At 34.4% G+C, this 13672-nt stretch overlaps 2 protein-coding genes and 1 non-coding gene across 4 annotated transcripts in view; 1 reads left to right on the top strand and 2 right to left on the bottom strand.

Annotated features, from left to right (window-relative positions):
* The window catches only part of LOC140746226 (uncharacterized), a 59989-nt gene extending 51911 nt beyond the window's left edge, over positions 1–8078 (top strand). The window contains exons 6-8 of the mRNA XM_073078283.1: positions 354–560; positions 1966–2111; positions 5087–8078. Of these exons, the coding sequence (XP_072934384.1) occupies positions 354–560; positions 1966–2111; positions 5087–5346 (613 nt within the window). The 3' untranslated portion in view covers positions 5347–8078. The remainder of the gene's footprint in view (positions 1–353; positions 561–1965; positions 2112–5086) is intronic.
* Positions 3920–3991, bottom strand: TRNAA-CGC (transfer RNA alanine (anticodon CGC)). The gene has a single exon. It is a non-coding gene; the product is annotated as a tRNA-Ala (tRNA).
* A 2205-nt stretch (positions 8079–10283) lies between the features above and the next one.
* The window catches only part of LOC140746214 (uncharacterized), a 104225-nt gene continuing 100836 nt past the window's right edge, over positions 10284–13672 (bottom strand). For both annotated transcript variants that reach the window (XM_073078265.1, XM_073078266.1), the window contains exon 7: positions 10284–12089. In XM_073078265.1, coding sequence (XP_072934366.1) covers positions 10975–12089 — 1115 coding nt within the window. In that variant the 3' untranslated portion in view covers positions 10284–10974. The remainder of the gene's footprint in view (positions 12090–13672) is intronic.

The following is a 13672-nucleotide window of genomic DNA, read 5'->3' as shown; positions in this document are numbered from 1 at the left end:
TTAATAATTTTACAAATTAATAATTATAAAATCATAACCTTCTTCTTTCGTGTAGTCTAATAAAAAAACAGAATCAGTAGTTGACAGGATTTAAAATAGGAATATGATTGTAGGTGTACACATTTTTTAAAATACCCCATTCTTTTCATTTTATTTTTCTGTCATCTCATCATTTAATATTTTTTACATACTTACTTACTTACTTCTAAACCGTGAAATATAAATTGTGGAAATGAAGATGTTTAAAAACCTTTATTATATTCCTTTTGAGTTCTTGATCAATGATTCCTTAACTTCCGAACGACAGAGTATTTCTTCGACCATTAAAATCTACTTAACTCATGTATTTCTAGGGAGGTATACGATGGAGACTACAGTTACTGCTCATGTGATTCGGAAAGCTGTGCCGACAGTAACAAGTGTTACTGCGCTGGGCCACGAAGGGCTACGATGCAAAGTTCCCAGAGCCTTGAATACCTACGAAGCCCTTCACAGAGGACGTATTCTGATAGATTGAAGAGAGCCTTTGATGATTACGATGGGAAGAGCAGTAAATCCAGGTAATACATACTATTTATATTATAATTAAGTGTTAAACGTTATGTAGTACGTGGTATTGTATCGTTGCTGCTGTGGCTGTCCTCGTTATTATAACAGATAATCATCATTATAAAATACTTAGGAATATTTTTAATTTTTTGTTACTCAACCATTTTTTTTTAACTTTTTTTGTTTGACCGCTATTAAACATATTTAGCGTATCAATAAAAAAATCGCGATTTTTTCACTATTGCTCGCACTTTGCTAAAGATATATAAAATAAATATAATATAAATAGTGGTAAATATAATATTTTGGTCGTCTTTCAAGATTTTTAGTGTTTGTCACCCGTTTAAGGCACATGTTGTTAGATAAGTTAAATTTCTTCTTGTCACTTTATATTTAAAGCATTTGTGAGGATAGAAGGCCTGAATTCTGTGTGTTACCTACCTGTCTATTAGTAACATAGACAGTTAGATATGATGAAAAAAAATGTGTGTCAAACATAGGTCTAATAAACAAAGCGTGTATATGTTTCAAGTTATTATTATCGTGCTAATCTCCCTTATCATGGATTAGTCACAAGCACTTTCCTACTGCATTTGTGACTGATTGTAAATGATCTCTACATTTTCTAGATCTCGGCCAACGCATCAAACATTTTATGACCATTATCTTAAAATAAACTGAGTGTAAGCTTAAGATTAGGGATGGCGATCTGAGATCGATTAATCGAAGTATCGATTTTGAGGCGAAAACAATCGATTATTTTAATCAATCTCCAGTAATGGATCGATTCATTAATCGATCTTTCATTAGGATGAAAATTGAATACGATCTTTTCGAAATTGGTTGAGTGTGTTACAGATATTTTTTTTTGCTGACGTATACGTATTTCAGTGCTTGTTTGGTCCGTCCTGATGACCTTTTTCCGCTATTATTTCTCTTTTTAGCTGAAAAGATGGAAAATCGACTTTTGGAGAATCGATTATTTGGGCCTCGATTTTTTTGTGAATCGATTTATTACACTTACTCGTAAATTCGAATCGTTTCAAAAATCGATCTTTTTCGGAAAGAATCGCCACCCCTACTTAAGATTTATGTTAAACTAGATTTTCAGCTGCATGTGAAACTCAACTTTCTCTTCGAACTTTAAAACAAATTCTTCATTTTGTCGTACGACTGTTCATTTACATTTATGATCGCTGTCGATGAATCCATAATGTGTTTCAAGTGTAATTATGTATGTATGTCTCATTATTTAGCATGCTCTTCAACCCAGACGGCTAGACTTACGGTCTTAGCTTAAAATAATATGAGGTATCATCTGACTTGTCTAAATAAGGAGTGACAATAGGTACATTTATAAACAGTAGATTTTTTTGTTTTTGTAATAATTTTGAATGCTGAAATATTTAATTCCAGAGGCGCATCAGTAGCAGGAAGAAGACGGGAAGAACGAACTAGAAGGACTCGGAGTACGGACAGCTTAGCGCTAGACTATGAGTTGCTGCTTCAAAACCGACAAAACTCAAAAGACACTAGATCCCGTAACATGCAGCGACTTACTGGTAATTTCTATAGTTAATTCTTCTTACACACTTAAAATTTAAACATGTCGTTAAACTAACGCTATGTAAAAAAGCGTACTATAAAGTAAGTGATTATTTGACTGACAAAACGGTGTGGTCTGAATTAGCTCCAGCTCCACATGTACCATTACGTTAAGTTAACATTGTCAAAAACATTTTGTTTTAAAGATGTGTGTTATGGAGTTTTTTTCGCCGCTTCTTCTCCATAACGAAACACCTTGTGAAGTGGTGGTAGTTGCTTTGACATTCAAAAAGTGATCTGTAAAGAACCTATTTTGAATAAAAACATTTGATTTGATTTGATTTGATACCTGGTCTTGTCTGGAATTTCATCAGAATTTGGTTGGATTACTTATATTAATAGAGACATCAGTAGTAAAAATTAAAAGGTACTTTTGTATAGTCCGCGTAAAACTGCTAGTCCGCTCTGCGTATAGAAATGAATCGCGTCGCCATAACAAATTGTATGACTACACCTGCTCGCAACAACTTCAGAGTGTTCTAGCAGTTTGGCGCGGACTATACTTGAGCTATACAATACTTATTAATTTCCTTTTTCTATAATATTGAACTAAAAAACCAGCGTGCAGTCCATGAGGTATTTAGTGACTACTGGACATGGACATCTGTAATACCTTAACTTCAATCTCCGATAAGATTAGACTCCTACCGATTGGCAACGGATGAGTTGCTATCCCTGAGAACTAAGTATACCCTTACTACCATTAAACCATAACTCAGCAGCTCTAAACACTGATGTTGTTAGGATTCTACCAATTTCCAACTTATATTGTAACTCGACTGCCATGGAAGGGTTATGGTTTTCGCCCGTATCTTGTATGTTTGTCTTTCTTTATACCGTCGGATGTAACAGACGGTAGATGAATTTCGACAGTTAAGGTGTCATTATAGTCGTCTTAAATACCCAAGTGTCCTTAGATAGGTGTTAGAAAAAAAAATAAGCGGATTTTTGGCGAGAAATATTAACGCATTTAAAAAAAAGTTAACCGAACCTATCGAGTAGGATATCAAATGAAAAGAAAATAAACGGAGATTACACAAATTGCATATATATAAAACAGCAAGGTGACTTACTGACTGACAAACTAAATGACAAATTCACTTTGCCAGAAAACAACGTACAGCCGAAATCACTGAACTTAGAGTTCAAAAATTTTGCAGGTTTTTTATATAGCGTAGGTGAGCACTGAGAAAGGCCTTTTAGAGATTCATAAGACGGTGAAAGAGGGGTTGACAGTTTTTTGAAATCCTTTAATTTTGAAGTAATTACTATAAAATAGTGTATTGGGCTTTCTGGATAGAAACAAGGATACCTATTTGTCCGCTTTTGAAAAACTAACCCCTAAGAGAAAATAGGGGTAGAAACTTCATTTGAACAACCGTCAGTTTTGAAGTAAACGCTATGAAATTTTGTATCTGGCTTGCGGGATGAACATAATGTAAGGTATTTCCTTGTTTTGGAAATACTACTTCGGCCTCTTTAGTGCAGTCGGGATTTTGATGTTTTAATTAAATTATTTGTCCGATAGCGGTATTTATAAAAAAATAGTTATAGTAATGTTTTAAAATATCCTAATTTAATATATATTTTATGATTCGTTACATTATTACGTTTTTTACATTACATTACTTTTTGTAATACAAATATCTCGTTTTATAAAAAAAATATACACAGGAAAAAAATCAAACCATAAAATATTTAAATCAAACAAAACATGTACCTGTATAAAAATCACTTATAAAGTACAAAAATTTGGGCCTTGTAGTGGAGGTGCTGGGATTTGAACCCAGGACTTTCAGCATGCGAAGCAGACACTCTACCGCTGAGTTACACCCCCTGTATTCTAACTGATGAAAATTTAATACACAATGTAGGTGTACAGGATAATTCTTTATATGTCTTGTAATATAAATATATTCCATTTGTATTTTTATTCCTAGTATATTTTTATTATTGAACGTATAAATACCGTCCTATATATTTTCTGCTTTACCCAAAGGTTGACTGGTATAGAATGCTTCTAGCATCAAGTCCGCCTTTTATGGTATAATAAAGTTCTAAATAAATAGATAAATAGGATAATTATTTAGTTCATTTACTTTAGGAATAACTTAGGGAAAGGGTTGTTTTTTAAATATGTAACATTTATGGATTTATTTTATATATATTATGGTGCAAAAAACATCAGACACTTAAAAATAATCCGGACAAAGGTAAAAATGCAATACTATGTTCTTGCAAATAAAAAAAATATTTTAATATGTTGAAACTTAAATTATGTTATGAAGTTTTAAGTTAAATATTATAAGATAAGTATCTTTATTATTATTAAGAGTAAACATACATTACATACATTTTACTCTAGTGTGTGTAGTGTGTTCATTTTGAAGATCTTTGATACGTTTTTTCCCATCTACGGAAGGTAATGTTTACGTGGATGTATATGTATTTATATTTTTTGACGCGCCCTGCGGCCCGAATGGCTAACTGCTCAAACGGATTTAATAATATGAGGTATCATTGGATTCATATATGTGTGGGAGTAACATATTGTGCTTTATTTTTAAGCAGTCGGATTTTTTTTTCATAAGAATTGTCTAGTATTTGTTATTATTCCGAGGGGTCTGAGTTTCAAATCCGAACGCAGCTCTCATTTTTCAAAGTGATGTGCGTGTTAGAAATAAATTATCACTAGCTTAAACGGTGAAGGAAAACATCGTGAGGAAACCTGCATACCTGAGATCTTAAAAAAAGTTTTCAAAAGTATGTGAAGTCTAACAATTCGTACTTGGCCAGCCTATGGACCTCGGTGGACTATGACCTAATCCTTCTTATTCTGAGAGGAGACCCGTGCTCAGCATTGGGACAGTAATGGGTTGATGATTTGTTATTATTAATCTTTTAGTTGTTAATATTCGATTGTATATTCCAGTCCGAAGCACCGGCGCGGGATCCCACGACGCGCTAAGTGTGAAGAAGTCAGCGGAGATGGCGGCGCTGTTCGCTGACGTACGTCTGTCGCAGCGGACGGACGTGCGCTCACTGGCGGGCATGGCGGGGATGGCGGGCAGCCGGCGCGGGCCCCCGCTGCCCCCCTCCCCACCCCGCGCCACCCCCCTCGCCAGAATGTTCGACCACCGCCCGCTCAGCAGGAACGCTAGCCTTGAAGACACTCTCGGGTATTTACCTTAGTATTTTGAATTTAGAATACGGTAGAGTGGAGTCACCGCACTATGCGTGAAGAAGTCTGTGGAGGTGATTGCTGCTCGTGACATACGTCTGTTGCCTTCGACGGACGTTCACGGACTGGCTGGTGTACAACGATTAACGAAGCACGCAATCACGTAACCTTATCCCCCCTCTGCTCTTATAGTGAGGATTTTCGACCACCGCTCGCTAAGTAGGAACACTTGATTTGTTTATTCATTTTTATATTTGAATATTATTGTGTTCTAATTATGTAATTGTTGAATGTGTGTTTATTGAACATTGAAGTGGAGTTAACACGTAAAACCTACATAGTTTTGCGTGTTCCCGCATCTCTTCAAGAGATGGTGCTACATGAGTTCCGAAACAGGAGCACAGGCGCTATCTGGTGGTGATTTTTATATTAAAGATGTTAAACTTGAAGAAACGATTTAACACCTTAATATTTTGTCAAGAGTATAGAGTAACTACCATGAATGAAATAAAATTATTTGTAGAGTCGATTACCTCGCCGAAAGAAACTTTTTAATGTCAGCCTGGTCTAGTGAAATTGCATATTTGAAAATGTTTTTGGATATTTAAATGAATGCGTAATTACAAACACATCTCATAGCTTGCTCGTAGGAGGCTAAAATCAACCTATTGCATAAAAATGTGGTTTAATAAGATCATGAATTTGAATAGCCTTTTTAATTTTATTTTTAAATTATTCACTTAATCGTTTTGAGATTGTACCTATATGAATATCGAAGCGTGCAATGTAGTGATAATGTGTTCCCTGAATTCATTGGACGCACAGCCGTGCATCTAGATTTTAAGCATACAATATTTCATTGCCATAGATTAGTAAAGATGCTTCGCCGCCTTGAAATTGAATGAAGCCGCAAATGGCCTATTATAGTAAGTTCCTTTTTTTGAATTTTTGACAAATAAAAACATTTTTAGAGAAAATTTACGAATAAATAACTAATACTGCGTAATTTACATGATAAATAAACAATTTATAATAATAATTTCAAATATTTTAGGGACATTTTAGCACGGAGACGTGGCAAAACATTTTTACGCAACTATTTCAATTCTCAAAACGTGGTACATTTTCTTGTTAGGAGTGAGTAATCTTTACTAATCTATGTTCATTGCATGTATTTTCTGTAAAAAATGAGTAAGATTTAAAATCTTTTTATGAACTTTAAAAGTGATTTTTATTACATTGTGAATTATGTAACGGGGTATACTAAAATAGGAATACTTGTAGTTGATATATAATTATTATGATTATATTCACGATATAATAAGTATATATTAGAATACTACATAATATATTAAATGCTGTGGCGTGATTTATAAAGTTGTGTGTACTTGTACATTGATTACAACGAAAATATTATGTTTTATTGTAAATAATGCATATTCCTTATACTTTTTTCTCAAATGGTTGTTATAAGTTCACTTAAATATTTCAGTTAAATAGAACTTTTATGTAAAACTAAGCATACTTATTTTATTTTATTGTTTTAGAATTTTGTTTTTCATTTTGTCGTATATTGCATAAGTTAAGTCCGCGTTTCCCAACCTGTGGTCCGCGGACCCCTGGTGGTCTGCGAGTATATGTATCGGGGACCGCGGTGTTATCTCTGAAACATACATAAACTAACTAAAATAAATACCAAATCCGTTTTTTTTTGCTGTTTATTTTATTATGGGGGTCCGTGAAAAATGTGCTTGATTTCCTAAGGATCCGTGGACTGAAAAAGGCTGGGAAACGCTGTGTTAAGTGATTAGCTATTCCTATGCGGTGTTATTATAAGATTCTGATTCTCAATAAACATTATACCACCTTATAATATAAATAAGGATGTAAGTTAGGTATATAGTGTACTTAAATGTTGACTCTATGTATGTAGTTATTTATTTTACTAAAATAACCGTTATGCATAGATTAAAAGTCAAATTGTCTTAATGTGGAGTGCGAGTTTTTATTTTTTATAACGAAACTTTGCCACGAAACGATATTTACAGAATTAAATAGATCATATTTATTTAAATTGCTGTATTTGTATCCCTCTGAAAACTTTTTGTCATTTATAGACAATACAATCATATAAAATTGTTCTAATGTACAAATTAAATTAATATTTTAATTATATTAAAATATTGCTTATATGTAATTATCAATGGATGGCTTTCTTCTGTATTCTTTCTTCTTTCACTTTCTTTTATTATTATTACTCTGAAATCGATTATTTTATTATAGTTTTATTTAATCCAAGTTAAAAGATCGTTTCGTGGTAACATTGTCTATTTTGTAAGTTAGGTATAATGTATTAGAATTTATAGCAACTTACCTTGTCGTGCAATCTACGCGTGCAATAAACTTAATATTATTTTTAATGTTAATGACTTGTCCTATATTGTACGACGAAACGTTTAACGAGCGAGCGAGTTTCTGAAATTAGTATCATATTCATTATACAGTTATTTTTATAATGACTCAATAAAATAAACACAATAAGGAGGGCCTTTTTCTCTAACAAAATAGCTTTTTACCAATTTTGAAGTCAATTTGGAATATCAATCCTCCTAAAGTCTGTCATCTCGTAGATTTTCGTTTGACTCGCTTCTCGTTACTAGTTTCTGATCGGACAAGATCCTATCTCGCCGAGTGCAATATGTAGTTTTGTAAATAAAGTTATTAAAATAAACTTGGACCATTGTTAATGTGTTTGTATTTAGTACCTTTAAACTATTCCGTCTTTACCCTAAGGGCATACGAGCCCTGTGGTCCCCTGGAAGCATATATATTCGGTTACACTACACCTATCTATTAAATCTAAATATGTAGTATTGATGATTAGCAAAAATACCAATTTTAATCAACTGCCACAGTTCATTTTGGTAAAGGCAGCTACTGTCACCCATTGAAATCTGTAATCAACTGCAAATAAGATTGAATTTCCAACTGAGTTCGGCCATAGACGCGTCCCTACTCTTGAGGACTAAGCTGGAATGCCTCAGAAATTTATGACTCCCTTCAAACCAGAATACAGCAGCTTACGCTTAACAACGCTTGACCTTAGCTGCTATTAGGCAGAAATAGGTGTGACAGTGGTGCCGCCGGAGTCGAACCACAGACGGTATATAGGTTACTACACTCTTTGGACGGTACTATTGCCTTTATCTATTATTATTAACACGCTTTTATTAGCTTGGGTTGTATGTATGTACGTGAATCTGTGAACCCGATTTCTATCCACTTTGAACGTTCAGTTTAATTTAAAAATTTTGAAGAATTATCAAAAACCGATGACAATACATGATTTTAATAATTTTGTGTCATTGTCCTTATCAACCTCCTCAGGATTAACGAGGCCAGATTATTTAAGCGCCTTAGAGAAATTTCATCGCAAGTTACTAGATTGCAAATAATTATTGCTTTTTATTAGTTTGAGTTATAAACATGATTTTTAGTTTAGAAAATAATAATGTTATTTCCTTATAACTCAAATGTTCTGAAACATATTTATAATGCCCTCTTGTAGAATGATTTTTAGGATTCCGTACTCAAAGAGCACTTATCAACATCCTCAGGAGTAACGATTTTCGAGGTGAGATTGTTCAAGCGCCTTATAGAAAGGTCATCGCAAGTTACTAGATTGCAAATAATTATTGATTATTAGTTTCAATAACTGTTATAGCGTGATTTTTATTTTAGAAAATAATACTGTTATTTCCCTATAACTCAAATGTTCTGAAACATATCTATAACGCCCTCTTGTAGAATGATTTTTAGGATTCCGTACTCAAAGGCTAAAATGAAACCCTCCGCTGTCTGTACGTGTGTCACAGGGCTTTATCTCTTAAACCGTAATAGATAGACACTTGATTTTTTTACACACGATGCATAATGGTGGTCGGTATAACAAGAAATACTAAAAATTTTAAAATAAATATAGTTCAATAAACTAAAAAACACGTTTTTATCATAAAAGCATCGCAATAGTATCGCTTTTTTCGTTTTATCGAGTTTTAAGTTATAATGTAACTGCACCCAACGATAGTTATAGAATTTGCTATGGCGACGCGATTCATTTCTATATTCAGAGCGGACTAGCAGTTTTACGCGGACTATACTGTAAAGAAAAATTACAGCATAAATACAGCATAGAAGACCAATTACGGCATAAATAACAAAAATGTAATATAATAATCATTTATTAACATCCACAAATACAGTATCGTCAAGTTACAGGACGGACTTAGACCGGTATGATAGTCACTGGTTCCTTAGTATTACACCTAACACATACATAATGTTAAAATACAACAATCAATACATACAACTCTATATCGATACATTTTTATTTATATATAACTATGTTTCGTCTCGAATACCTCGGTCAGATACTTGCGAACAATTTGCCAAATAAGGACGAGTATGTAAACGCTACTCACGATTACAGGCGCATAATTTTTGATTCTCGCTGATAACCTGACCATGTTTTGAAGAAGGAACGAGCGTTTGCGAGTACGTAATTTACATATTTGTACTCGCCTCTATTCGGTTGCATTCGGCAAGTATCTAAACGTGGCATTAAACATAAGTAAATGTATATTTTGCACCAATGTATTTATAAACATTTAATTTGAAGAACAATTAAGTAGGACATCGAATATCCGAATTCGAATGTATTTATTATTTCGACTAAAATTTTAATTTAACCGTTATTTAGAACGGCTGTATAATGTTTTAAAAACCCGTATATAACAAGAAAATAAACGATTTTCTTAATATTATTTGAAATCGTTGGTCGTGATCTTAACAAAGTCTGACATAATATTGTTTCATCGAATTTCGAAATAGCAATGAGATTTCGGATGGATCCGGAAATTATTTGATGAATATATAAATATTCTGATGTTGTATTTTTATGGTTGGTTTTAACAAATTCGGATATTCAGTCAGAGAGTACGGATTATAATAGTTTGTTACAATAACTCTATTTATACATAGGTAAATCTATATTATATTATTGGTTACGTGTAGAGTAACATAATTTATATTTACAAGTTATTTCTGTGACATCGAGTGAGTATTTATATGTTTAAACCAGGCACTTAGTTGGCTTCCAATATGAATTCAATCTTAGGTAATCTTATTCCTCTTAAATATCATGCATTCTTGGTATTTGAAATGTGTCATAAAACTTTATATAAAAATATACTTGTAGTAATTTAAATTTTAATATAAATGACAGTGTATATTATATAATTGGACACAACTAATTGATCACTGCTAATTAATTAAACATGTTTTTTATGAAGCAATGATCAATGAAGCTAAATATGACCTCGAATACTGGATAGAAAACTGATATTTGAAAAAATATTTTTTATTTATTATTTGACCATGTCAATATCAGCTTAGATTGCTAAAACATGCTTATTGCTTGTTCCGTGTTGTGTATTAAATACTATAATCGATATCAAGAGATAAGAAAATCCAAGATTAAATAAAAACTGTACAAATAGATTTCCATCAATAAGATTCAATTCTATAACTGGCTGGCTTCCATCAAAGTGCTCACGACTTTAAAAATCTACTATGGCATTTTAATAGGGTCTAACTGTACCCAAACGACCTCTAGGTATGGGTTCCGCGTAACTGTGACGGAACTTAGTCTGTTGCCGGTCGGCCAGGTCACGGAAGTCTCGGTAATCCCTGTCGTAGTACCTCTCCCTGTCTCCCTCTGCGTACGACTGGCGTTGCTCGTCCAACAAGCGGGAACGACTGAACGCTCGCTGTCTGTCCGTCCAATCCCTCCTCCTCTCTTCGATGACCGGCTCCATTACTTCGTCCTCGTCGATACGACGATCCAGCTCCCTCCTCTCTCTGTATCGATCGAATTCCTCCCTGTGAGGCTTTGGCTCAATCCTGCTCAAGTATTCCTCATTGCCGTATTCATATCGTTTCAAATCATCCCGTTTCCGCCCAACCCGTGGGAGCCTCTCCATCTCCCTGTGTGCTAATTCAGGAGCACCCGCGTCACGGACACGTTCTACTTCCTTGTTGCGTCTTTCTGGCTCCCTATGAGAACGTTCTATGTCCCGATGAGAACGTTCAGGTTCTCTCCGGGAGCCCAGTTCTCTGTGACGGTCTTGGCGCTCGTCTCGTCGTTCTTCCTCGGGGGAAGAAGTCGAGCGACTGTTCCTCTCCAACATGCTCCTCCTCATGGCCATGTGCGCTTCGAGTTCCCTGTTGAATCGCTCCCTCTCCAAGTTCATGAACTTTTCCTTTGCAACGTTGAACCGGTCCTTCGGCGAAGCTTCAGCTAGTTTCAGGCTGCCCTCGCTGGCTCCTCTCTGGAGCTTGCCGAACCGGCGATCTTCCACTCGGTCTATGCTTCGGTTTGACGGCTTCGCTTCAGCGACATACCTTCTCCTGTAGTTTGGTGTGTCTTCTGGGAACTTTTCGGTCTTTTCCTTGTTGACGCGTTCGAGGGACTCGTGTCGGAACCTGCGTTCGAACGTTTGATCCCGGAACGGTGCGAGCTGGTCCCTGAACTGGTCGCTGAAGTCGTCGTTGTACGCGGGGGTGCGGTCGTAGTTGCGCGGGGAGAGGGCGCGGCGCGGCGGCGACGCTCGCCGGGGGGACGCGGCGCGCCGCGGCGGGGAGGAGTCGAAGGCTTCGTGCATCATGTACGCTGTGCTCTCTGCCCATTCGTCCTCTGGAATTACAATATTAACAGGATAAATATCTTAGACATATGAACAATAAAACTAAAACGATTTACATAGACTAAATACATAATTATCAAGATACTTTGCGTTTAAACGCATCAATCAATTCTTTCACAATTATATTAAGTAGGCAATTTATTAAGGAAGGGTTGAGAGTACTATAACACAAATAACACAAACACAAATATGTGAACAAATTTGTAATCCAGCTTGTCTATAAAATGTAGGTTGAAGAATGTGTAAACATGCATATCTATGACATATTTCAAAACACAGCTAGTACACAATATTACGGAGAAGTAATTTTAAAACCATTTTTCAATAAATACAATAAGATTTTTTAAGTCCTGTCATTGCGTATCTGACACTAACCTAATGATCTAAATATTCTGAATAACATTGTTAGATACCGCTACCTTAGGCCGATTCTTAAAAAAATATTAGCAAGTAATTTGCATAACTCTTGCCTACAACACCATCGGCCTAGATTCACTGGTTAATTTATTCAACGCACCTAACCACGCTATTTAAACTTGACCTATTGTCAAAGTTCTAACGGGACTACCTCATCTTACTTAAAACGGTCTATGGTTACTCGTTTTAAGTAGGATGAGCAGTTAAACATTCAATGGGTGACTGTGAAATAACTAACATACATCTATATTGGTATTTGCTCTTTTTGTGCATGTATCATGTTTTGTGACATTGTAGGAATATTTATTTTTAATATCTAGAATTAACTGTTATTATAACACATTAAATGATACATCTTTTGTGTGAAGAATATTAGATATAAAGTAAAATCATTTTCTATTTCGATATTAAAAGATAAAGTCCTATATATATGTATATCAAAAGATAAATCCTCTGCATATAGATGTATTTTTATTGGCGGCCAAAAATTTATATGTATTAGTTTTCCAACTTGTACAAATTCTCAGATAAATAGAATTCCCAATAATGTTCTTTTACCGTTAAACTTAAAGATATAATTATCGATAACATTTTTCTTAATAAACAAAAATAACAAAGGATACTATCATGCCATAAAACTAGCGATGTCCCTCAAAAAAACTTAATAAACGTGAAAATTGAACTCGTTAAAGCCAACATCGCACGATCGTACAACACGAATTGATTGTTAAGGAAGGTCGTGCACGATGAAACATTTACAACTTGTTTCTATACAGTAGGAAACCCAAAAAGGTTACTTTTTATGTAGCTCTCCCTCGCACATTATAGGGAACGAAGGAGAGGCAAATAATGGTGCCGCCATAATGGATTTTAAGCTTTATTGGGACAAGTTATACGAACAATGGAGTTTTTGGACTTCTACAGTTAAATGTTCTTTTGTTTGCGCTGACATTTTATGTACTAAAAATCGAAATGTTAGTTATTCCTGAAGGCGATTTGAATTCTAATAATATAATTATATAATTGTTTTAACTATTTCATTTTCTAAGATTTTATTAGATGACGTTATTATCAAAATGGTGCGGTTAATAGAACCACATAATAATATAACTTGATATGGGTAATTGGGTAAGGATAAACGTTCTTTAATATAAAG

The sequence above is a fragment of the Epargyreus clarus genome, unplaced genomic scaffold (assembly GCF_041222505.1).
Source record: "Epargyreus clarus isolate Ecla_fem2 unplaced genomic scaffold, WU_Ecla_fem_2.2 ptg000012l, whole genome shotgun sequence".
Taxonomy (NCBI): Eukaryota; Metazoa; Arthropoda; class Insecta; order Lepidoptera; family Hesperiidae; genus Epargyreus; species Epargyreus clarus.
The sequence above is the reverse complement of the archived record's forward strand: the minus strand, read 5'-3'. Positions and strand labels throughout refer to the sequence as shown.